General features: G+C 40.0%; 1 protein-coding gene across 3 annotated transcripts in view; it reads right to left on the reverse strand.

Annotated features, from left to right (window-relative positions):
* Positions 1–5,435: 5,435 nt before the first annotated feature.
* Positions 5,436–24,960, reverse strand: part of JHY (junctional cadherin complex regulator) — a 64,581-nt gene continuing 45,056 nt past the window's right edge. For 2 of the 3 annotated variants that reach the window (XM_065882943.1, XM_065882941.1), the window contains 5 exons: positions 21,571–22,232; positions 16,942–17,236; positions 8,825–8,905; positions 7,579–7,707; positions 5,436–5,633 (listed from right to left, as the gene is read on the reverse strand). In XM_065882943.1, the coding sequence (XP_065739015.1) occupies positions 5,436–5,633; positions 7,579–7,707; positions 8,825–8,905; positions 16,942–17,236; positions 21,571–22,232 (1,365 nt within the window). The remainder of the gene's footprint in view (positions 5,634–7,578; positions 7,708–8,824; positions 8,906–16,941; positions 17,237–21,570; positions 22,233–24,960) is intronic. The other variant, XM_065882942.1, reaches the window with a different exon arrangement.

The following is a 24,960-nucleotide window of genomic DNA, read 5'->3' on the forward strand; positions in this document are numbered from 1 at the left end:
TGAGGGTAAGAGACTCCTTCAATTAACTGAATTCTATAGCTGGCAAAATAAAAGGTATACAAAGAGGCGCAGACTGGAAGAGCCGAAATTCTCATTAAATCAAAAGGTCCCGTATTCATTACCTCGTGCATCTGAGGCTAAACACTAAATATGGGGATCATCAAAGGAGGTTTAATGGGTTAAATTGAGAATATAATCTAATTAAAACATTAGACACGGCAAATAGTTCTTTGATATTCATCTAAAGGTTTCATTAAAAATGGGTACTTGAGGTTTGTATGATAGATTATCAATTTTAAGTAGAGACAGCATCCTTGGTACTGATTCAAAGTGTCACCATTGTGTGGAAGCAGGGGAAATGGGAAAAGACATCACTGCCAGGTGACAGGTTAGAGATACAGGGTAAGGCCAACCAGGATTCATGATAGTGATTTTGATCACTGTCTGCGTGACAAAAAAGAAAGCGTAAGGATTAATTTAGGAGACAAATTTGCCACAGAGGAAAGAGTCCATTTGGGGCCCAAATTTTTTGGTGTAGAGATCTACAGTGGTTTTTTTCACTGGACATTCATTCTGTTCTCTACCTCCTTCTCCTGTATAGACAGCTTCCCAAAGGATAACTGATTATACTTCGTGGGTTTTAAATTTCAGAAAGTTATTTCTCCCAGTGTCAAATTTGCACCATAAGCATATCTCCTATTTAAGCATCTCTTGCAAAAGCTTGGGACTCTAGCAATAAGAGGTACTCTCAAAAGCCAGTCTGGCAGCCCTGGTATCAGGTCTGGTCTCTACGAGCTGTCAACTCAGTAAAGAAAGTCTGTGAAATCTTATCAGATATTTCCAGGGTTGCACTAAATTTATTTGCCTGAAATGCTCATATCATTGTAATCCTCTCGACCTGTTAGAGCTGTTTAATAGCGGAAGACCATTTATTCAGCTTATTGAAAATTAATTACTTATATTGCCCAGGTTTGCAAGGGGACAGTGAAAAGGCAGTGGAAAGGCAGCAAGGGAGATAAACCTTGCCCACCAAATTCTTTTTTCTTCTCTTCATTTTACCCAAAGAGGCCCTATACTGAGTGGTAGAGAGAGCTGCAGAATCTGTTCATTTCGCATCTTATTGCGTCTCTCATTGTGATGTTTTCATAACCTTTCGGGAAAGCCCCAACTTTTCAGTTATTCCACTGAACTAAAATTAAGTAACCAAACATGAAGAATGGGAATCTTTAAGATGAGAGAATAAAATGAATGAATGAATGAATGAATGAGTGAATGAATGAAAGAAAAACCTGCCATCCAAAACCTTTTGCTTTCCATTGAATGGATGTTTGCTTAGGGAATTGAGACATTTTGTATTTTCTCTGTACCTCTGTGAGAAAGATGTGTGGCTTTGCTTAATGAAGTTGAGAGGGGGAGTAGAAACAAATACTGTACTTAGTCTGGAGGCAGTGAGTTGCAGGGACAATTCTGAATATCAGATTTTTAGCTATTCTGAGATCTTACTTCAGTATATTTTAAAAAGTGGAATAAATAGCTAAATAAAATTTTATTAGAATACATAATTCTCCTTTTTTGCCTTTATAATATAGAAATTTTGTCTGACAATATAGACCATTTCTTATAATGAGGGATACAGAGGGAGGAGATACTGGATAGACAAAATCCACAATAATGAAAAACTGACTTTGTGCTAGTTTAAATCCTGTCTCACTGGGAAAACAACTAAAGAGACAATGCAGCATTTATGTGTCCTTTCATCTTTCTGTTTTTACCCATTAGGAATAAAAGTTATGAAAACTCACTTAGCATTAGGGAGAAGTCCTATAGTCACATCCTGTAGAATACTTGAGTGTTAGAGAAAATGTGTATTATTCAAGATTTATCCTTACTCTGATAGGAAAAGATGATCTTTAAAAAGGCACATTTAGGGCCTTCCCTGATGGCGCAGTGGTTGGGAGTCCTCCTGCCAATGCAGCGGACACGGGTTCGTGCCCCGGTCCGGGAGGATCCCACATGCCGCGGAGCGGCTAGGCCCGTGAGCCATGGCCGCCGAGCCTGCGTGTCTGGAGCCTGTGCTCCGCAACAGGAGAGGCCACAACAGCGAGGGGCCTGGCGTACCGCAAAAAAAAAAAAAAAAAAGGCACATCTAGGAAAGCAACCTTAATTTTTCCTTAAGAACTTTATATTTTCAAGTGCAACTTCTAATATAATGGTAATACCTGTTTTGAAGCACACGTTAGAGTTAGTTAAACTTGTCCTGGTATGTGCAGGCTATCACCCAAATTCAATTCATTTTATGCAATTTTTCAATAAGTAATTAAAAAAGAATCCCTCCTGAGTTTATCCAGTCTGATATTGTAGACCATTTGCTATCAATTCAGAGTTCTCAATTAGCTCCAGTGTTGTTCTAATTACTGGATGTGTTTTCGAGCAACTCCCAGCTAATAACTGCTGGGATGAAGAGTCGTTTTCTCGCTCTAGACTGGATTGCGCACGCTCATGCTTACTGTGATGTTTTGACAATGATTCATTAACCAATAATAAGGCCCCGATTGGAACAATTAGACATCGATGCCTTTGCTAGGCTGACCTTCTATTTTGTTCCTCAATACTGTCTTTTCTTCAGTTGGTTTCTAGATAACTCCCAAGAGACTCCTTACTATACAAAGCAACATCATGAAGACAGCTGTCATTAAATTCAGCTACTTGTACGAAAGCTGCCTCTAGGAGGATGCTCTTGTTGGAAACTCAGGATGGAAAAACATCATAAAAGGCGTCTATAATAAGAGAGAATACATGATTTAAAGATCCTTTATACCAGTTCATAGAGATTAGGGAGTTAGGCACTATGCCTTTCAATGGCTTGTATGACATCTGGTCAGATCCAGGCCCTCCATCATTACGTCACTCAAGTCTATGGTTCCTTGTCTTCTAATAGGCAGATTATTTTTATTTCCTAAATATCTGAAACAAATATGATAAAAATTGATCACTGATCCACTCAGGTCTATAAAAGACCAATGTTATTGTTAATAGTACAATTGCCTTTAAAGGAGGAGCCAGACAAGCGTTTGTCATTTACTGCTTTTGCAGAACCTCTACCCTGTCTTAGTATCATGGTGCCTTAGTGACATTCTGCTGGATCTTACCATTGTGGGATGACTTGGGGCCAGATGAAGCCTATTTTGATCTATTCTTTGATTTCAACCCCAAGCTCTCAGCAAGTATGTTCTATTTCTTTAGTCAAACTCATTTTAGGTGCTACCTGTCACTTTCCGTGTTTGTGTACAAAGAATTTTGATTGCTCTAGGGTCATATATACTGGACGGTAAAGCTTTGTCTTGAGTGTAAAGTTCCTGTGAAATGTTGTTTGATATCAACTGGATCACTGAACCTGCTTCAGCTGGGTGTGGGTTCTTAATAGGAGGTGTGAAATTGCCTGAAGGATTTAATGCTTAGGCTGAGAGAAATGGTTAGGGAGAGGTTTTTAAATGTTCTGAAAAAAAAATTGAAATAGTGTCTCTTTTATTGGTCAGCATTTGAGTTGCACTGTAGATGTCTCTTACAACTTCATCAACGTAGTAATAAAGTTGCCAGACTGTACATGTTAAAAATGCAAGGCGGATAGTAATGCATATTTCTAAAAATGGAACTTAAATGTTGGAAGTTCATGTCCCAAATTGAAATATATAATTACGTCCTCCTTGCCCACACAGAAAAACAAGAACTCTCTTCCCACAAACAAATAATCAAACAGTGCTCTCCTTGCTGTTGAAAGATTGGAGTTTAGACCTGGCTAGTCTCCCATTGTAGGACTGAAGGACTTCAGAGTCACTTATCCTTTCTTGATCTCCATTTCCTCTTCTGAAAAATTGGCACTTGAACAAGATAAACCCCTTCCAAGCTCTAAATTCCTTTAAGATAATTTAGTAGAAATGGAATGTTTAAAAAATTTACCCTGTCCCTTTAAAAATGAAAATATGGCAACATCTCTTATGCATTATTTTTAGCTTCCAGAGCAAGTTTTAAAATATAGGGAAGTTTTAAAATATAGGGGAAAAAATCATTCTAGCTCATGTTTCTAGAAAAGTCTTTAAACATGTACCTTGAAGGGTCCTCTTCTTTTACAGATACATTTTAGGAGCAGCTTGGGCTGTGGTTTTCCTGAACTAACTCCTCATATATGCTATGATTTCCCAAATACTACTGAAACATGATTCTCCAGTTTACTGTTTATGTTCAGATACTTGTTATCTTTCCAGACTTTCAATGCTGTTTCCAGTATTAAGAAAAAGTTTTGTACAGGCAGCTTTTCTACCACATTGTGGTATATGTAAAATTTGTACAACATAGGAATAAACCTCCAAAGCCAGTCCTTATGCCACCTGTATAGAGACACAGATTTTCCCTAAATTATTGTTAAATGTGTCCATTTCTGGATGTAGCCATCTAAGAATGCAATGCCCATCTAGTACAAGCAAGTAAGTAAAATTTAAATCCTAATTTAATAGGATTTAAAATAGTCCCAGGGACTATTTTAAGACCTGGGAATTTTACAATGTTTATGCAGTTTCAAAAGATTCTTTAAAAGGGAAAAAATATTTATTAATATTGACATTCAGTAGGATGTTTCTGTGGGATGTTTTTGTCTTACCTAATGTTTTTGTGTGGAAGCACACATTTGATGATATTTTAAGATATTTTTGATGGCAAGATGTTCAGCAAATTTATGTACTTGGAGTCAGCAGCTTTGAGAAAGTGTCTCTCTCAGAGGTGCCCGAGTTGAGTGCTTTTGGACTTGGTGGATTTCTAATTAATATCTTGATGCTCTGTTAGAACAACATTGAGATTTGTTTTACTTGAGTAGCACATCTAGAAGCACTTTCATTTTTTAAATTTTACATATAAACCCTTGGCTAAATTTAGAGATTTTTGAAATATTTTTGAAATGATATTGCAAAATGTACCGGTGTTTAGTCCAAGTTGAGTTCTTTTCAATAGAAACTGAAGTGTTTATAGTTTTTTTTAATCAGGAAAATGAGAAAGAAACACAAGTAGATACATTTATTTCTGGGTAACTTGAAGAGTTTCATTATGCTAAGAAAGGGTAGCGATCACTTAAGAAATTCAAAGAGCCAATATAAAGCCAAGAAGAAATGAAAGGATCCAGTATAAAACCAAAAGGCTTTATTCCCTAGTTCTTATTCAGCCCCAATATTAACTGATTTGAAAATAAATAATTAAAATAGTTTTTCTTCCTGGAAAGTAAAATATGGCGCCATAATGTAATAGGGCCCCATATTTTAAACCCTGTACGAAGCAAACGTGGACTACAGTTAGGTGACGATGCTAGGTCATCACTCTCAATGCAGAGCAGTGGGTTGGAGTTTCTCTTCTCCAAGTCCATCCCCTGGGCATCTCTGGTCATATCTTGTCTATACAATATGAAGGGCTTTAAAAGCAGCCACAGCCTGTTTTTCCCTTTCATGTCTGTTCTGCAGTACTTCCAGCAGTGAGATTTCAGGTAAAATGTCTCCGTTTCCAGCATGGGTTGGATTTTTCTTTTCCTTTGAGGCTTGATCACTCAGATTTGAAGGTTTGGGTTTGGGGATGGTCTTAGCATATTCCAAAGCCTAAAAGCATAAAGATAAAATTTTATTTGAGATGGGAAATGAACCCTGGATTCCTTAAATTAAATCTAGTCTTAGGAAAGGTTTATTGATAATATAATTGGAGACTATTGCTACAATAATGTACTAAGGGATGGATGGAAATGGAGACCAAATGGAAAATACAAATAATGCAATATAACGCACAGTTTAAACAAAATCAATTAGCCACGTAACAAAATGCTGTGGAAAAAAAGAGAATTGAAGGATGATATGTACGATTGTGACGCTGGATGTTTTCTTTATAAAACTGAGTTTTATTCAAGTGCTTGAAAATAGATTTCTTATGTGTTTGATCTGTTTAGCTGCTGGCAGTCTTATTAAAACCAAACCTTTATTGAGGAGATATTAACTGACCTTTCCATCCAAAGAGGACTTGTTACAGCTTGAGACCAAAGACATCACTGTAGTTGAGATAAAGCTGAGTCTCCATTGTTACACCAACTATTCTTGTTTCTGGGTTCTTACAACTCTGGCAAGTATTTATTAGAGGTTGAAAATTATTGTTTCCTTTTCTTTAGCATATCTATAGATACCTGGATACTAAAAAAAGGCAGTCTTTTTTTCAGTGATGGCAGTTCTGACAGGCATTACAATAAAAATGAGATTACTGAATATGATTTCTAAATCTGCCTTTATATGTTTTACTTTTCTAAAATTAACCATTTTTAAAACTGAAGTATAGTTAATTTATAATGTTGTGTTAGTTTCAGGTGTTAGTTTCAGGTTAGTTTCAGTATATATATGTGTGTATATATATATATATATATATATATACTTTTTCAGATTCTTTTCCATTATAGGTTATTACAAGATATTGGATATAGTTTCCTGTGCTATACAGTAGGTCCTTGTTGTTTATCTATTTCATATATAGTAGTGTTAGATGTTAATCCCAAACTCCTAATTTCTCTCTCCCCACCCCCAGTTTTACAGTTTAATAAGAGTTTCTTGAGAGCTAAAATGGGAATGGATAGTATATGTAGGTCCTAGAAGGGGAAAAATCTCCAAAACAGAAAAACTCCAGACTTCTCAGTGTGTGTAGTTGACTTCTATTGGAATTTCTAATTATAGACTTATTGCCTTGAATCTCTTCATGAACAAATAATGGACTGGAGAAAAAAAGAAAAAGTGGCATCGTGGAAACTCAATCAAGTGGATTGAGGTCTTCAAGGTCTGAGGAAGAAAGGCAATAGATAGAAAATATGAGAGTCTGTGAAAGAGAACACGAAGTACAAATTCCTAAAAGCACCAAAGGGTCACTTGTCCCTCGTGCAAAGGGTCCCACGTCCTTACTGGGACAGAGGCAGAGACTTGTACTGCAAAGCTCGGTGTCTCCATAGAACGTATTTCATTCACATCACAACTTAAAAGTTGGATGACTTCTGAGAGGGAGAACATCCTGTATTTATCATTTTTATTGGGTAGAGGAACCTATATAGTACCATCCCTTAGGAGAAATATAGGGAATGAACTTGAGAGAAACAGTGAAGGACTTTCCTCTGACATAAGCACCCAGACATGGCAAGAAGATGCTAATTTCTTAAAACTTATTTAATGGTAGAGAAGGAAATTGATGGTTAATCAGGATTATTAGTTTTTTTCTATGAAATCACCTAACCATTGAATTTTTGTGTGAGAAACTCGAAATACTATACTTGGAGGAAAACATGTGGAAGACTAAAGATAACAGTGAACTTCAGGGAAAAAAAGAGGCTAACCTTCCAGCATCATATGTGTGTGTATCATTTTTACATCAATATCTGTGAATGATGGGGAGCTGCAGGAACAGGAGGAGCTAAAACATCCTCTGTGTTCAAATAACGTGGGGAACTCATTGTCGTGAGGTCACAGAGGTTTCCTTTTAATTCTAATTAAAAAGACAACTGCCTTGGTGAGAATTTCTTACCTTCTGCCGAGGGACAGCAGATTTATTTTCAGTCTTTGCTATTTGTGGCTTTGATGGGATGGATAGTGCCTTCATGTTGTATTCCTTTACTTGTTTTGCATATTCCTTTTGCTGTATTAATTTCTGCATCTGTTCAGAGAAACAAAGTGAGGGTGACTCACAGGTCCTGCTAGATCACTCTGTTCTCTATCTAAATTGACACTAATTTTAGTGAGCTGGGCACGGGGGAAATGGGATCACCGCGTGTAAGGTGACAGCAGTGAAATGGTTAAGTTAATGTCTCTCCTAGAAATAGTTTCTCTTGAGGGGCGGAATGTCACCGCAATAGCACACCCAGTGTTCACGTAACAGTGGCTAAATCACATTCAGCCTCTTCTTTGTTGCGTTTACCCAATTTATTTTCACTTTTGCTTCCAACTTTGAACTCTACTCTCTTTTTATGCCTTGAGTGCAGCTGCAGTTAAAACACATTAAATGAAGATCTCCTTTCACTAGAGGAAAGAGAATAAAGTGGATGTACTTTTCATGGCTTGGGAAACTCTTACCCTGAGTGTCTTCTCTGTAGCCACTCCTCAATATTATCAAGATAACTCTATTGGGAAAGACCAACGACCATATAACACACACATCTCTTTTCATGTGCATGTGTCCCACTTTTCTGTTTGGGCCTTCAAAACTAACTAAAAGGTGGATACATAAAACAACATTGGCTGAGTAATTTTATTTTATGGTAGAAGTAGTGCCCGGGGCTTATTACCAATGCTGCTTCAGAAGGGTCTCTATTCAGAGGGAGACATTTGAATTAGGACTTGGTTCTGGGGGTATCTTTTTTTTTTTTTTTTTCAGGTCCATACCTTTGTTTTTATTTATTTATTTATTTTTTACATCTTTATTGGAGTATAATTGCTCTACAGTGGTGTGTTAGTTTCTGCTTTATAACAAAGTGAATCAGTTATACTTATACATATGTTCCCATATCTCTTCCCTCTTGCGTCTCCCTCCCTCCCACCGTCCCTGTCTCACCCCTCCAGGCGGTCACAAAGCACAGAGCTGATCTCCCTGTGCTATGCGGCTGCTTCCCACTAGCTATCTACCTTACGTTTGGTAGTGTATATATGTCCATGCCTCTCTCTCGCTTTGTCACAGCTTACCCTACCCCTCGGTTCTGGGGGTATCTTTATACAGTTTTCCTGGAAGACAAATGGCAAATCCAATCCTGGAATTGCTGTATGTACATCACACTCACTTTGTCTCTGATGGACTCAAGGTCAGGTCCGAGGCCTCCAAGCTTCATGTCTCTGTTCTGATAACCTTTCAGCTTGGAACTCTAAAAATACAATCAAAGAGACAGTTTCTTTTAAAGACTTGTATGTCCCCCACCCTCGAGTTGTCATGGCCACATAAGAAAGGGAAGAAGCAAAATGAAGAATGGCAGCCTGTGTGGACCGTGGGAGAGTGGGTGTGTTTCCCAACAATTCTTCCATTTTAATGGTCGTCACTGATAACAGTTTCCTTGGTAATTTGTAGCTGGTGAGCTAACATGTTTGGACTTTTCCACTTTTGCAATAAAAAACATTGAAATTCTGAAAATTATAAATAAAAAATTTCAAGTGAGCGAAGTGCTGCTTTGTTATTAACATTTTTAACGTAACGGATACATTACTAATTTAACGTAACGGATACGTTACTAATTTAACGTAACGGATACGTTACAAACTTGCTGCTGCTGCTATGAGTAGTATGTCTAGTTTTGTACCGTTCACTGAACCAACTGATTTCCCTGGAAGAGGCGATCTAAACGAATCAGGTAAGCACACTGCCTCGAAGAGAGAGCACCCTGTCTAATGTCATAATGTTCAAAAGAAAGGAAACATTTAAGGGTTAAGAGTCTAAGCAGGACCTGCTGAGAAACTCATTTTATTCAGTGTGATTTTGGATATTTTGAAAGGTACAAAAAATTTCATACGATAATGCTTATTACTATTGCATATTTAAAGGGACAGAGTATGGGCTTCCCTGGTGGCGCAGTGGTTGAGGGTCCGCCTGCCGATGCAGGGAACGCGGGTTCGTTCCCCGGTCCGGGAGGATCCCGCATGCTGTGGAGCAGCTGGGCCCGTGAGCCATGGCCATGGCCGCTGAGCCTGCGCGTCCGGAGCCTGTGCTCCGCGACGGGAGAGGCCACGACCGTGAGAGGCCCGTGTACCACAAAAACAAACAAACAGACAAAATAAAATAAAATAAAGGGACAGAGTAACAGACCGAGGCTATTTAATTATTAAATTATGTCGGTCAAGCACAGTAACAGGCAGGAAAAATACTAACGCGCTCCTGACTGTAGGATAGGTTAAGATATTCCCCAAACTCCCACTTTTGACATGAAATCTGACTTGCTACTTGCAGCAGATACCCTTGTGGGGAAACAAAGGCCTCTTTTCTTTGCATTTGTGAGTTCATTGAGTTGTCTTCCTTGGGAAGGGCAGGAAGGACAATACCAAAGAGATGGTTTGGGTGACGGCAATGATCTTAGGGTACCTCAAAATTGGTGCTTAGGATAAATGGCCATACCGCAGAGGCAGCAGTTCTGAACTAATCGTGTATGGTGCCACCTGTCTATATGCTAATGGCGAGGCATGGTATTTTTCTAAATTTGGAAAGTTCCTGTTAATTATTCAATCCTAAAATATTCAATATATCTAACGTGCCCTTTCCTAAGAGAGAATTTGGCAGAGATAGTGCAGAGACTTTAAAAACAGAACATTTCATCATATAGAGAGTTACTGCATATAATTCTCAAATCTTAACAATGAACTTATGTAGACACTTATGTCAACTGTTACTGCTCACAGTGCCTATTGACCGACTACCTGGAGGTCAGACCACTTAGCTGCTCCATTGCCATTTCCCAGGCTCAGAGCCAAAAGCTCTTTCCTCCAGACCCCAGCACTGAACTCTGGCCCATGAGATATGAATGAAGGTTTGCTGGCATAGACAGAGGGTGCATCTTGGAAAACCTTTAACTGGATTGGCACAGCCCCTCCCCCTTTCCCTTTATCTTGCCTTGAATGTGGATGTGATTTCTGGAGATACAGCAGCAATCTTGTAGCCAGGAAAGAAAAAAAGAACAAGAGAATTGTACAAATACTGGTTCTGATGTTTTGAACTATAGAACCACTGGTGCTAGCAACTAGCTACTTGTGGATTAACTGTATGTAAGAAGAATGAACCCTTATTTTTGAAATTGCTGTAAAGAGTAGTTCTGTGACTTGTAGCTGAAGGCAGTATTTCTAAGGTCCTACAAAATTCTTATAGTACATAGCGCTTCACAGGGCCAAAATCATGTGTCATTTAGGCAACACTTCTACACTGCAAGGATTAAAAGTTCTGTAAACGGAATTTGCCTGATTAGTATGTTAAATATTTGTAGTCAAAACTCTTTCAGTGCATCTAATTCTAAAAGTTCAAAGAAGATCCCTTCTTAAGTCTTTGGACTAAAATAATTAAAATATAGTATACAGAAGAATATAATATATAGAAGAAGTATATAGAAGAAATATTGTTCATTGAAGGCATTTCAAAATCATAAATCTCCTTTAAGAGAATAGACTCATCACCCAGCAAAACCACTACAGCTGCTTCCTGCCCTTTAGATGTATCCGTTCATACTTTTATAAAATTGTCCCTATGCTACAAATTATTTTGTTATTTTTTTTGCTGAGAAGGTTACCATTACACTGTATTTCCCTGTCACTACATGTTTTCTGAAAATGTGATTTTTATGTATAACATTCTATTGTCTAGTTATAGTTGAATTATTTAGCGATTCTTCTAAATGTTGGACATTTAAGATGTCCTAGGGATGAGCGTTGTTTGTGGGCTACTCTGATTATTTCTTTGAGATAAATTAAGAGAAGTGAGATTATTGAGACAGAATCATGAACATATTCAGGGCCATTCATGAACACTTCTGTTAACAAGGTAGAAGAATGCTCTTTTTGTCCAAACCTCGATGACACTGGGTATTATCACATTTTAAAACCTCTGCTAATTTTTAATAGGTGAATGAACTCAGATATCCTATACTTTGCGATTGCAAATTTGTTCTTCATCTGGCATATGCCATCTCCGCCATTGTTTTGAAATCACTAAGTTACCATTTGCCAAAGTAAACCAGTAATGAAAGAGGAGAGAACCCCACTCACATCCAAGTCATAAATCCAGTATGTCCAAAACTGATGAGACAGAAATGATCAGTGCCCAGAAATCGCATCTTTAGTCTGAAGCAGCTTAGCTTTAATCATTCCACCAACTGACAAAAGATGTAATGTAGAGCATGAATAATTGCTTATTGCATCCCCGTTGAAGTTCTTACTATCACCTCGAATAAACATCGTGGCTGTCACAGAAAAACAGAGCCGAGGGTCTAGCACCGCAGACTGACACGAAGCAAAGAGTGTGGCCCGAAGGGGTCATCTCCAAACGCCACTGACTCCTTGACAGGCTGAGCTGCTTCCAGTGAAGACATGTTTCTCAAGGGAGAGCGATGGCTCCTAACGGAGTTTGTTCTGGGTGACTGGCAATGAAAAATCCTGGATTTACTTGTTAGCTTCAAGTTCTCAGGGCTGTAATTTTGTTTGATCTCTTCCCATCAAAATTCTTTTTCACAGCTTTATTGAGATAAAATTCACACACCACCAAATTCACCCATTTGAAGTTGTACAGTTCAGTGGTTTTTTTTTTTTTTTTTTTTTTTTTTTTTTTTTTTTTATTTTTTTATTTTTTGCAGTACGCGGGCCTCTCACCGTTGTGGCCTCTCCCGTAGCAGAGCGCAGGCTCCGGACGCACAGGCTCAGCGGCCACGGCTCACGGGACCAGCCGCTCCGCGGCATGCGGGATCCTCCCAGACCAGGGCACGAACCCGTGTCCCCTGCATCGGCAGGCGGACTCTCAACCACAGCGCCACCAGGGAAGCCCTTCAGTGGTTTTTAGTATAGTCATCAAGTTGTGCGAAAGTCACCACAATCCAATTTCAGAACATTTTCATTGACCTGAAAAGAAACCCCGTACCCATTAGCAGTCCCTTCCCTCCCCCCACCTCCAGCCCTAGGCAACCACTAAGCTACTTTCTGTCTCTTCAAAAGGCTTTCATAGTCAAATAATCCCTAGAATTTAGTTTGATTTACCTCTCTTTGGCTGTTACAAGACCAAAAGGTCACAATAGCACCATGCCACCCCCCATTTTTAAAAATTAAATCAACAATAATAGTCTCATTAGGTCTCCAAACACGGGGAAAATAAAAGCATGTTTTCAAAACATCCCCGGCGGGGTTTGCTGTTACTCTTTGCATGAGATGCACACAGGGTGACATCAGCCAACCCTGGCTCTAGCTGACGGCTGACCAGACCAGATCTACCCCTTGGAATTGGTGTCCACTGGTCGTGGCTTTGGCAGAGTCTGGCGTAGGATCTCCTGGTGGAAGGTTTCTGCCGGCCATCAATCACAGGTCTTCTCAAGCCGGAAGAGTGACTTTTATTGTAAACGGGAGGCAAAAGGTGCCTGACTTGGAAATGACATTGACTGTCCCGGGAGGACTTGTTTCAACTCTGAGAGGTCGTGCCCTGCTGTGGGGGACACTGCGGGGCTTTCCTCCAGAACATTCCTCAGATGTGTAAGGGTGAGAAAGTTACTCAGAGACAGGACGGAAAACAATGCCTCAAATACTGCGGAACAGCAAGTGAAGGAAATTTGCTCTGCGGTTGCTAAACTTAATCCAAATAAACCTCGTCTTAGAAGCAGTCAAGCAGCAACACCCGGATTGTCTGTGACAACAAACACACGGGTTAATTACCGCAGCTCAGCTCCACACAGCTGCCAGAGAACTCCTTAAGCAGTTACTTTGTGGCCGGTTGCGGTAGATATTTTTATTACTGTTTGTCATCACTTGTGCTGTGTTACTCTCTCACTGCCTGATGTCTGCATTCCGTGGCGTGGACAGTGCTGAATGTCGTAAACTGGTCACAACAGAACTGCTAGGAGAAGAGGAACGGTGCTTGGGCCTATTATCTTGACAAATCCTCAGATTTTTAATGTGATTCGAGTCGATTCCCTTGGCAACCATGAGATTTGCTTTGACTAGGAAATGGGCATGACCTGGGGAATGAGTCCCTCTGTCTGGGGCCCCGGCTACCTGCTGTCCTATACAAATAGCTCGGTTCTAAATCATTTTAGCTTCTGGAATGGCTTCCCGGACAAAGAGTGCTTCTGTGTCTTTGTCGGATGTAGGCTGAAAGTCTTGGATGGAGAAAATGGATACGTGTGGATTGCAACATCTCTGAGAGAAAGCAGGAAGGCAGGGATTTTCCAAGTTGGAAAGAGGGCTTGGGAAGTGGGAAGTGGAAGTTCTCTTTCTTCCTCTTCCCTTCCCTCCCCGATCTTAGATGTGTCATGATACACACCATCACTGGGTACTGTCCTCTGCCTTCCCTCGGTAAAACACAGATTCAAACCACCAAAAGGAGAAGGAAGGGAAAGGAAACTAACATTTAGTTGATGTCTATTCTTTGCTAGGCACTAAGCTAAGGTTTTTTTTTTTTAACTTATTTATTCATTTATTTATTTTTGGCTGCGTTGGGTCTTCATTGCTGCGCGCGGCGAGCAGGGGTTACTCTTCGTTGCGGTGTGCGGGCTTCTCATTGCGGTGGCTTCTCTTGCTGTGGAGCACAGGCTCTAGGTGTGCAGCCTTCAGTAGTTGTGGCAGTGGGCTCAGTAGTTGTGGCGCACGGGCTTAGTTGCTCCGCAGCATGTGGGATCTTCCCGGACCAGGGCTCGAACCCGTGTCCCCTGCATTGGCAGGTGGATTCTTAACCACTGTGCCACCAGGCAAGCCCTAAGCTAAGGTTTTAATACATTATTTCACTTAACTGTTAAACCAAATCTACAAAAAGAACAATTCTGATTGTGCGTATGAGGAAATAGGGGCTCAGGTGAATTAATAACTTGTCCGAGTCACAGAGAGATTAGGTGATGAGAATTTAGAAATGGCTGAGTGCGTGACTTCCACTAAACCCTGCTCATTAGGAATTGTTAAAAGCTTGCATTGTCAACAATAATCCACAGTTGGCAAGAACCCTAACCCAGAAGGTTCTCTTCCAAGGTAGTGAGTTTGAGCTCTTTTTTAGGCCCTGGTAACTCGTAAATTCCAGAGTGACAGCATGCCCTCACCTTGAGAATGTGGTGGTTCCTGAGCTCTGAATACATTTCCCTACAGAAATAATAATACACACAGTGTCTGGCTTCCTAGTCCAGTCTACAAACCCTATTCTATTTATGAAGTACTCGAAAACAGTACTAATCATACCTCAGATTAGGTACAATTAACTGTCAAGTAATAATGGTTTGGTGGAAAAATAAGTTACTTATGAAGCCAGGAACACATTTCTTCTTATTTACTGTGAAACTGGGGATCATCCCAGCTCTAAACAACCAGTAGTGGTTTCCACAGCCTGGGCAAGAACTAGGTACCCCGGCAGGACGGAGGATGTGAGGGAGGGTCACGTGAGGAGCTCAAGAAGCCCTCAGGTCAGCGTGTGGGAAGGGGCGGAGGGAAGGACCCCGGGGCTGTGAGTGAGCTGAAGGCCTAGGCTCGCAGGTGGCGGCAGTGGGCTGGGGCGTTTCATGTGCATCAGCCTCTGAGTTTCTATCTCAGGAGGACACACCAAGCTGGTCCTCCTTTTCTTCTCTGCAGTAGGACCCACTGTCATTCTAGTCCAGCTTTCCCTTCTTCTCTTCAAGGCCACCCTTTCCTTTTTTTCTGAGGCTCGCATGTGGGTGTCCACTGACTTCACGATCCCCTATTCCTGGAGTGCCCTGCACCTGCCCTGCACACCACAGCCAGAGCAGTCTCTCTAAAACATTAATCTAACTGTGGTTAAAATTCTTCCATGCCCCCCGCCAACCCCCCGCCCCTACACCAGCTGAGGGATTAGAGCCCTCCTTCTTCCAATGACGAGTAAGGTCCTCGAAGACCCGGTGCCCGACCTACTTCTCCACTGTCACCTCTCAACACTCAGCACCTCCCAGTTTGAGTGACAGCAGACCTAAAATGCATCAGTTCCCGGCATGCTTTGTGTTCTCTCAAGCTTCAGAACATTCACTTACACTGGTCCCCCTGCCTAAAATACTTTCAGTCTTCCTTCTTTCGCTAACTCTCAGTCATCCTCTAAGATGCCTCACGATCACCTCCTGAAACTCTGCTTGACTTGCAGGGGGGGATGTGTCCCCCTCTGTGCTCCTCTGTGTTCACTGTGCATCTCTCTCTCTTTTATTTCAACATGATACTGCTGGGGAAAGGGCGTGGCTCGTTTGCTATACGTCCCAGCACCTGACACAGTTCCTGGTAGGAATTCAGCACATATATGTTGAGTTGAAGTAAGGATGGCTCCCTAAATCTGCCTTATAGTGGACGCCCCACGGGTGTCCACTGGTTCCCCGGCTGCTGGGAGTGTTGTCTGCTACGGCTCACAGTCGAGTCCCTCCCTAAGAACTGACCTCAGCCAGATGGAGCGGCTGTGCCCAAAGTTACAACCCTCCCCCAGAGACAGTCAATAGCCAATGGCTGATCCATGTGGGGGAACATCTGGGTTCCTTGCCTCTGAAGGGCCATCCCAACTTCAGAACCCTCATAGGCTTGGCCGAGGCGTCCTTTGCACCAGCCTCAAAGCCACCCCTTCTCCCTCACCCGGCCCTGCCCTCTCCCTCCCCGACAGGGGTGGTTCCCCGGTAACTCTCTTGCTCACAAATCTCCACTTCAGAGTCTGTTCCCGGCGGGGCCAATCCACCACAGGACTATTGCTTCCAGCCAGTAAACTGGGCAACTACGTCCCTGTTGCCCAGTAAAGCAGAATGCATTTTCCAGCCTTTTCCTTACTATTTGACACTAGAAACAAGTGATCTTTCCTGAGGGGTTTTTATTGTTTGTAACAGTAGAGAAACACAAAGGACCTCCTTCAACGCTCCTTCATTTCTTCCTGGAAACCTTCCTCTTTGCCTCCCACCCCCATTTCCCTTATTTAACAAAGCAGACCTGATGGGAAAGACCTAAGTGCACAAAGGTGCTAGTCATGGTGAATCTTAGGTAAACACAGAACTCATTAAGCAAACATTTCAGAAGAAAGCCCAGTCATTGGCTGTCCTGGGTGTTTTACTGCAGGAGCTGAGGTGAGATGAAGGCTGAGAAGGGGTGGGGACTAAAGGAAGAAGGAGGGGCAGCAGCACCCCTATTCCAGGCCTGTGATAAGGAGAATGAAAATCAAGGTCCCTGTGTATTATCAAAATAAAAGGTTAAGTAAGTAAGATGCTTTTATTACCTTAATGCTGCTGCTTTTCCTATGCTTCTTCCCCTTTTCCAGTTGAAACAGATAGCCTTCAGAATTGCTACGGCTAATTTTCACTTGGTTTCTTTGGCTTCTCTCTGAACTGAGTTGGGATTCACTTTCCACCCTTGACGGTATGGGTGGAAGCGTGACGCCGGGTAAGGCCCCTTCGTGGGGATGCACCTCAGTCAGATGCATTAGCGCTTGCTGATGCTGCTCCATTGTCTGGGTGAGCCGTGAGTCTGGAGAGGCACTAGCAGGTTGGCTCTCAGAGGAAGAATGGAACTTCCTTAAAGGAAAGAAAAAAACCCAAATCTGTTAATGAAACCTAGATACATAAGACTTTTAGCATAGAAGTCTTTATGAACCATTCATTTGATGTATTTATCACTCCCCCAATCAAATTAATGTTCTTTAGCTTAATCTTTTCATAAATACATTAATTTCTTAATATCCTCTATTTTTTCTTTACGATATTCTAGCTCTTACTTAGAACTTTCATTTAGTGCATTCAGAATAGAAAAAACATCATTCTGAAAAATCAAAGGCATTCCCACCACAAAATACCTGGACAGGTGGGATTAAATTAAACAAATGCCCTTTTAATTAGATAGTTGGATTTGTAAGAGAGACAGGGAATCTTCAGAGACCACAAACTAAACAGAAACTAAAACTAAAGCAGATTTAGATAAGATGAAGCTGTGGCTTTCTTTGAGGGAGTTTGGACCTAAGTGCTTGAGTTTCACCATTCAACACTGGTATGGGATATGTGAGATCTTGGCTCTGTGTCGGGCAGAGAATCAGAACTGAGATGCCTGCGTGAAGGCTGTATGTAACCCTTGAAGCGCTACACCCTCAAAAAAAAGGCAAATTAGTGAAAAACTCATTCACCAGCCTTGGGAAACAACAAAGCAAGACTATCTGTCTTAATGTAGGCTCTGAGCTGGGAAAAAAATTCCCTGTGAATATCTACGGGACAATATTTGGGGTTCAAATTTACCTTCCCCACATAATCATGGAAATCCAACACCAAGAAATTAACATAAAGTGATCCTAGAGGAAGGATACCTCTGTAGTATCTGTCAGAAGCAAGTTCTCTGGAAGGATACATTCCCACCCAAGCCTGCCTAGGTGTCTACAGAGAAGATGGATAAACATAAGTTCACAATCCAAAATCCTAGAACATGTGAGTAAATAACCTACCAAGTATGAGAATGAGCAGATACACACAGCAGTAGTAGATTTCTAAGAACTTAAGGTAATTGAATATTAGACAGCATTCATAAGGAAGCATGTTTATAATGATTAAAGACATGAAAGAAGAAATCAAAACCCCGAGAAATATGTTCTGAAAAAATAACAGGAAGGTTTTAATCAGAACCATGTAGAACTCCTAGACATGAAAAACACCATTACTGAAATTTACAACTCAGTGGATACACCAAAGAGCATATAGGGGCTGAAGAGACTTAGAAACTTAGAGGAAATTTCTCAGAAAGAGGCATAGAGGGATAAGAGATGGAAATAAGAAACAGTTAAAAAGACACAGTCTAGGGCTTCCCTGGTGGCGCAGTGGTTGAGAGTCCGCCTGCCGATGCAGGGGACTCGGGTTCGTGCCCCGGTCTGGGAGGATCCCACGTGCCGCGGAGCGGCTGGGCCCGTGAGCCATGGCCGCTGAGCCTGCGCATCCGGAGCCTGTGCTCCGCAAGCGGGAGAGGCCACAACAGTGAGAGGGCTGTGTACCACAAAAAAAAAAAAAAAAAAAAGACACAGTCTAGAATAAGAGAATCAAATATACATCTACTTGGTGTTCCTGAAGGAAAATGAGAGCAAATTTGGGAGACATAATATTCAAAGGAAAAAGGGGTGATAATTTTCCAGAATTTATGAAAGAAATGAACACTCAGATTTAGGAATCCCAGAAAAATCACAAGCAGGATTACAAATTTCAAACCTAGATACATCACAGCAAAGCTTCAGAACACCAAAAACAGAGACCTCAAAACCAAGAAGAGAAAAAAAGACAAAGACAAAAAGAATGATAATTACATTGATAAAAGACTTTTCGAAGAAATAGAGAAGCCAGGAAATAGAAAAACAATGTTTTCAAAGAGGTTAATTCTTTATCAAGTTAAACATAATTTAAGATAGAGAGGAAAGTAAAGGAATTTCCGGTAAATTTACCAGTGAAATGTACTTGCTGAAAGAACTTCTAAAGGATCTACTTCAGGAAGAAAGAGTAAAATGGAAAAAAGCATGGGAGGCAAAGACAATAATAAACAACTGGTTAAATCTAAAACAGCACTGACTCTATACAACAATACTAAAACAATGATTAGTTTTAGAGCTATAAGATGCTGGATAAAAATAATATGTATGACACAAAGGGTGATTGGATTACAACAATCCAATGATTTGAATATGTCTGCAGGAGAATAGAAATTTTAACACTAGACTAGCTAATAATGTAAGTTTAAAAAAAAAAGAGAATAGAAAGAGAATATGCATTTCCAAATCAGTAGAGGGAAGAAGTAGCAGAAAGTTCTATCAGTTCAACAGACAGTATTAAAAAAATAAAGACAATATGTATTGGAAAAAGTAGGGTGGCTAGGACAAATTAACATAGTAGAAATTAATACAAATATATGAGTATCACAAAAAAAGTAAGTAGTTTAAAGTTTAATATCTGCCCACAAATAACAACAAAAGAAATGCCAAACAAGAAAACACATGAGAACTAGTTTTACTGGAAAATTCTATGAAATCTTCAAGAAGCAGTTCCAGTTGTACATGAAGTCTCCCAGAGGATATAAAATGGGGGAATTATTTTAAGGCTGGTATAATCTTGATAACACATCCAGGCGGGGGCCAATGGCAGATTGGAGAATTTTAAGCCAGTCTCACTTCCTGCATGTGAATGTTAAATCCTAAACAGTGTTAACAAATCAAATCAAGCAATATATTAAAGTAGTGTGACAAGTTGGGTTAGTCCTAGGAATAAAAGGATGATGGAATGTTAGAAAATCTGTTAACACATTTAGCCACATAAAGGATTCAAGGAGAAAATTTTTCAATTGATGCAGAGAATTTGATAACATTAAATATCTATTTATGCTAGAAGTTCTTTGCAGGAAAAAAATAGGAATAGGAGGTCATTTCCTATTTATCTCCCTAACTACTAAAAATTAAATATTTTTAGTGGCAAAAATGTTAGACTCACTCCCTCTAAAGTCAGGAAAAAAAGATGAGAATGCCTGCTATCTATCTATCACTATCTCTTCTAGGAAGCAAATTCTGAATCTTATTAATTGTACATTCCATACCTCCAAGTGGAGCACTTAAATGTCTTCTGATTAATTCATGTGTGTCAAACTGTCTCCCTACTTTGAAAATAAGCTCCTTGAAGGTTCCCATGCATCATACTACTTTTGTATCTTTTATAGCATTTTAGTCCTATATTCAGCCATATCAGGTATGTAATAAACACATTTGACTGAATGATATCAAGAAATACCCTGATTTTAAAAATAGCTTTTCTTTCTTCTAATTATAGAAGTAATGCATCTACACTGTAGGGAACTTGGACAACTCAGAAAATATAAAGAAGAAATTAAAAATAATCCCAATCTCTCTTGCCAGAAATAACCACTATTGACATTTTGGTGCATTTTTCGTCTTCTCTGCACATTTTGACAGAGTAGACAGAGCTCATACTCCTTAGGTGTAATTTTTGCACCGTACTGTTTTCTCTTTATAGAAGAATTTCCTCATAAACATGGTTTTTAATGGTTACATGACATTAAATATTATAATTAATCTAAAATTTCCGTATTCAATTGTTGTTGTCATTTCTGTAAATATGTATATATTTTTTTATTGAAGTGTAGCTGATGTACAGTGCTGTGACAATCTCTGCTGTACAGCAAAGTGACTCAGTTATCCGCATATAGACATTCTTTTTTTGTATTCTTTTCCATGTGGTTTATCACAGGATACTGAATACAGTTCCCTGTGCTGTACAGTAGGACCTGTTGTTTATCCATCCTAAATGTAACAGTTTGCATCTACCAACCCCGAATTCCCGGTCCATCCCTCTCCCTCCCCGTCCTCCCCCTTGGTAACCACAAGTCTGTTCTCTATGTCCGTGATTCTGTTTCTGTTTTGTAGATAGGGTCATTTGTGCCATATTTTAGATTTCTCATATAAGTAATATCATATGGTTGTAAATGATATTTTTATACCCAAGTGTTTTTTTTCCTGTATTTTAGATTATTTTCTTAGGATAGACCATTACAGAGTTGGAGAGAATTTGTTCCCTCTGAACATTACTTGCGACCCTCAAAATATACTGATCTTTTTTGACTGGGTCCCTCTGCCCTTCTCCCTCCAACCTCTGGTTTAACGACAGTGGAAAAAGTAGAGGAGACAGGGAAGAAGAAATACATCAAAGGTGGACTATTTTCTGCAGAAATCAGAGGCAAGAACGTTGTTAGGAGAATTTTTCCTCTTGCCTGACCATCGCCATGAACGGCCCCCGCCCCTCCACCCCGTCCTCCCCGTCCTGTCTTTCTCTAGCAGCCTCTCATTACTCTAGAAAACCACTTGAGAACAGGAAATTCTTACCATAATATTTCTAAGTTCTTATACTTTGTTTCTGTATAAGTCCGTTTGGGTTGCTTCTTATTTTCAGTTGATCCATTATCATTTATGTTAGAAACAGACTGAGAGCCTTTCTGGCTAAGGGATGCATGCTTCTTATTCAGTTCATGAAGATAGTTCAAGTCCATATTGGAAAGAGTGTCGATGTGTAGCTGCTGATTTGAAAATCTTTTCTCTTCTTGGTCTTTGCGTCCTCTTTCTGTATTAACATTCATCATTGAGTGACACCTGGTAGAATTTTTATATAATACCTTGTCAGAAGCCTGGTGTGGTGGAGCAAATTTATTAGAGGTTACTTTGGGTTCCTGGCTTCTCGGTATACCTGAGTATTGTAAATCATTGTTCGGGGCATTCATAATCACGACTGTTTCCTGTTTCACTGCAGTATGTATAGGCTTATTTGGGGCTTGCTGCTGTCTGGAAGCGTTATTCTGGTTTCCTTGACTGACAACCAGCTCTTCAGTCACCAAAGACTTTGGGCCATGCCGGTGTTTATGCTGTTTTTGAATCTTGTGCTTGGCTGGTCTTCTGGAAGGTTGCTGGCCATTGGTTGTTTCTGAAGATTGACCTCTAGGTCCATTGCTTGATTTTGCATTTTCAAATTGAGACCAGTGTTCCTGGTAATCCTAAAAAGATATTTTTAGTTAATATAAAGTTAAAAAATTGACACACTCTTCACCAATCTTAGTGTTTCTCAAACTGGGAGTTAAGACTTCTAGGAAGGTGACCACAGAATTGAAAAGCGCTAAAGAAGGAGAACAGAGGGTCCTTTCCTCATTTCGGGCAATGAGAGGTGATTAGCTGAGTGGTTCCTCCTGGCAGTTTCAGATTATGAATTTTCTAGAAAGAAATAGCTTAGAATGGGCATTATATTAAGGGCAAGTCTTTGACTTAAAATGTTGTAAAATGAAGTATTACCAAATGGGGGGAAAAAGCAGCTTTACCTCTAAAGAGCTGCATACAAAGGAAGTGCGAATCAACATCAAAATATGCAAGTTTATCTTAACTAAGATGAATATTTTAAAAAATATTATCCAGAAAGAACATCAACAATTTGCTTTGCCCACCAAGTACAAGTTTAATATGAAATACAGCTCAGATTATCAGATCTTCTTACTCACATAGGTCAGAAGCTAGAAACGATCTCTTCACCAGATGAAACAAATTAGATTTTATTCAGAGGATTATAAAAGAGTCTGTGCGGTGATAGGACATCTGTGAAACCACAAGGGTTGTTTTGCTTCTGTTCCTTAATATAGCCTGTACTTAGGCAATCAAACATCTGGGGGAAATATTTCAATTTCAGAGCAGTCTTTATGCTTTCCAAAGTCTTGTAACAACAAAATGTACTCCTGGTATAATAGATGCACTATGTAACTATATTGTGCTAAGCCATTTAGACATATTTCCCGAGGAATAAAGCGCTCATTACTTTGTGAAAAACTAGCGGAGTTAAGAGGCCTTTGGAAAGAATGATTAAATGCTTACCGAAAACAGTCCGAGGACCATATGCCTCAGTGTGTCACATAACTGCAACATAATTCTTCCTTGCTGAACACACGTATAAAAAGCCTCCCTGGCCTGTATCTATGCAACGTTAATCGAAAAATGCAAGTTACCTAGATCATTTGAGAAAAAAAACTTGAATAAATCATGTTTTTGCTCAAATTGTTTGAAGGATAAGTTCAACTTCTATTTCACTTTTCTGATATAATTGCTAAGGCTCATCCCGCTCCTGTATAATATTTCCTGGTGTTCTACTTCTCATGAAATCTCATTATAATGATAAGGTTGAGATTATTCAATTTAAAGCAGTAACACACAATATGACTTCTTATATCAGATTTTCAAGTAAGAATGACTTATAATTCAAAATGTCGAGTAAGTTCTCCTTAGAATTTGAACTTTTTGGAGGACTGGCCAGGTTCTTAGTAGCTCCTCTAAACTTTAAGTTTTTACCTGTGGTGCTCCAGAAAAGAAAATACTTCCTTTTCTGTCTGTATTTCAATGAAGAAGGGTCCTTCTTTTCATGCAATATATTGAGCTGCATGGGGGAAATGTGGGCAAGGAGGCTCTGCCAACAGACAGCCCAAGAGCATCCTTCCTTGTAGTGGATCCAGAAGAACATTGTTATTTACACTCTTGTAGGTGTGTTCATGAAACACAGCAGCTCTTTTCATGGCTGTCATCACTGTTCTTGAAGGTCAAAAAAGATCCCTCTTTGCTATGACCTAGAGATATTTATTAATGCTGATAATGTCATTCTTTTCAATATTTGTTCAGCCTTCTTTTAAATTGAAGGATAGTTGATTTACAATGTTGTGTTAATTTCTGTTGTACAGACAAGTGACCCAGTTTAACACATATATACATTCTTTTTGTATATCCTTTTCCGTTATGGTTTATCACAGGATATTGAATATAGCTCCCTGTGCTATACAGTAGGACCTTGTTATTTATCCATCCTATATATAATGGTTTGCATCTGCTAATCCCAAACTCCCAGTTCATCCCTCCCCCACTTCTCCTTCCCGTTGGCAACCACAAGTCTGTTCTCTATGTCTTTGAGTCTGTTTCTCTTTCGTGCATAAGTTCACTTGTGTTATATTTTAGATTCCACATATAAGTGATACCATGTGGTGTCTGTCTTTCTCTTTCTGACTTATTTCACTTAGTATGATAATCTCTAAGTCCAGCCATGCTTGTTCAGCCTTTTAATTGCTAGAAAAATAAGTGACCAGGAACTCTTTTTCTGCTGCCATATGACTGTACTTGTCCAGCTCTGTCTCTCTCATTTCCACCAAAAAACCCTATCAAGAATGTGTTTTCCTGGGGTACCAGACCCAAAATCTTGGGTTACCACTTGGTCTTAATCCTCTTATATCTTTGCAGCTGACAATTCGGATGACAGTAGTGCTCTTCACAGGGTGCTTTGTCAACAAGGCCAAGGACTCATCATTTCATGAGAAACTTCATTTGCCTCGAGTGTTAAATCCACTCTTCACATAAATGTAAGTGGCCAGAGACGGCATTTCAGTCTCCAGAAAAAAAGACGTTTATGGGCTTGATGTGATATCTCTCACCTTCCGAGCAGCCTACTTGAGATCTGAGGTTTACTAAAGATTTATTACCTACAGTTGAGGCATCAGGTGTCACTCTTTAGGTGGCAAGACCCTAGTTCCCTGAAGTTAATATACAAAGCCATTCTCAGGCTATTTAATCTCCGTCAGCACCGAAATCCTCTATTTCATCCCCCTCTCACTGGGGTTCTTTTGTTACCGACACTCACAGTCAGTCCGGACCAAGCACTCAGAATAACTGCTTAATGGCAGTTATGGTTTTCCCAGCACACAC

This window comes from Phocoena phocoena, chromosome 8, assembly GCF_963924675.1.
Source record: "Phocoena phocoena chromosome 8, mPhoPho1.1, whole genome shotgun sequence".
In the NCBI taxonomy this organism is placed as follows: domain Eukaryota; kingdom Metazoa; phylum Chordata; class Mammalia; order Artiodactyla; family Phocoenidae; genus Phocoena; species Phocoena phocoena.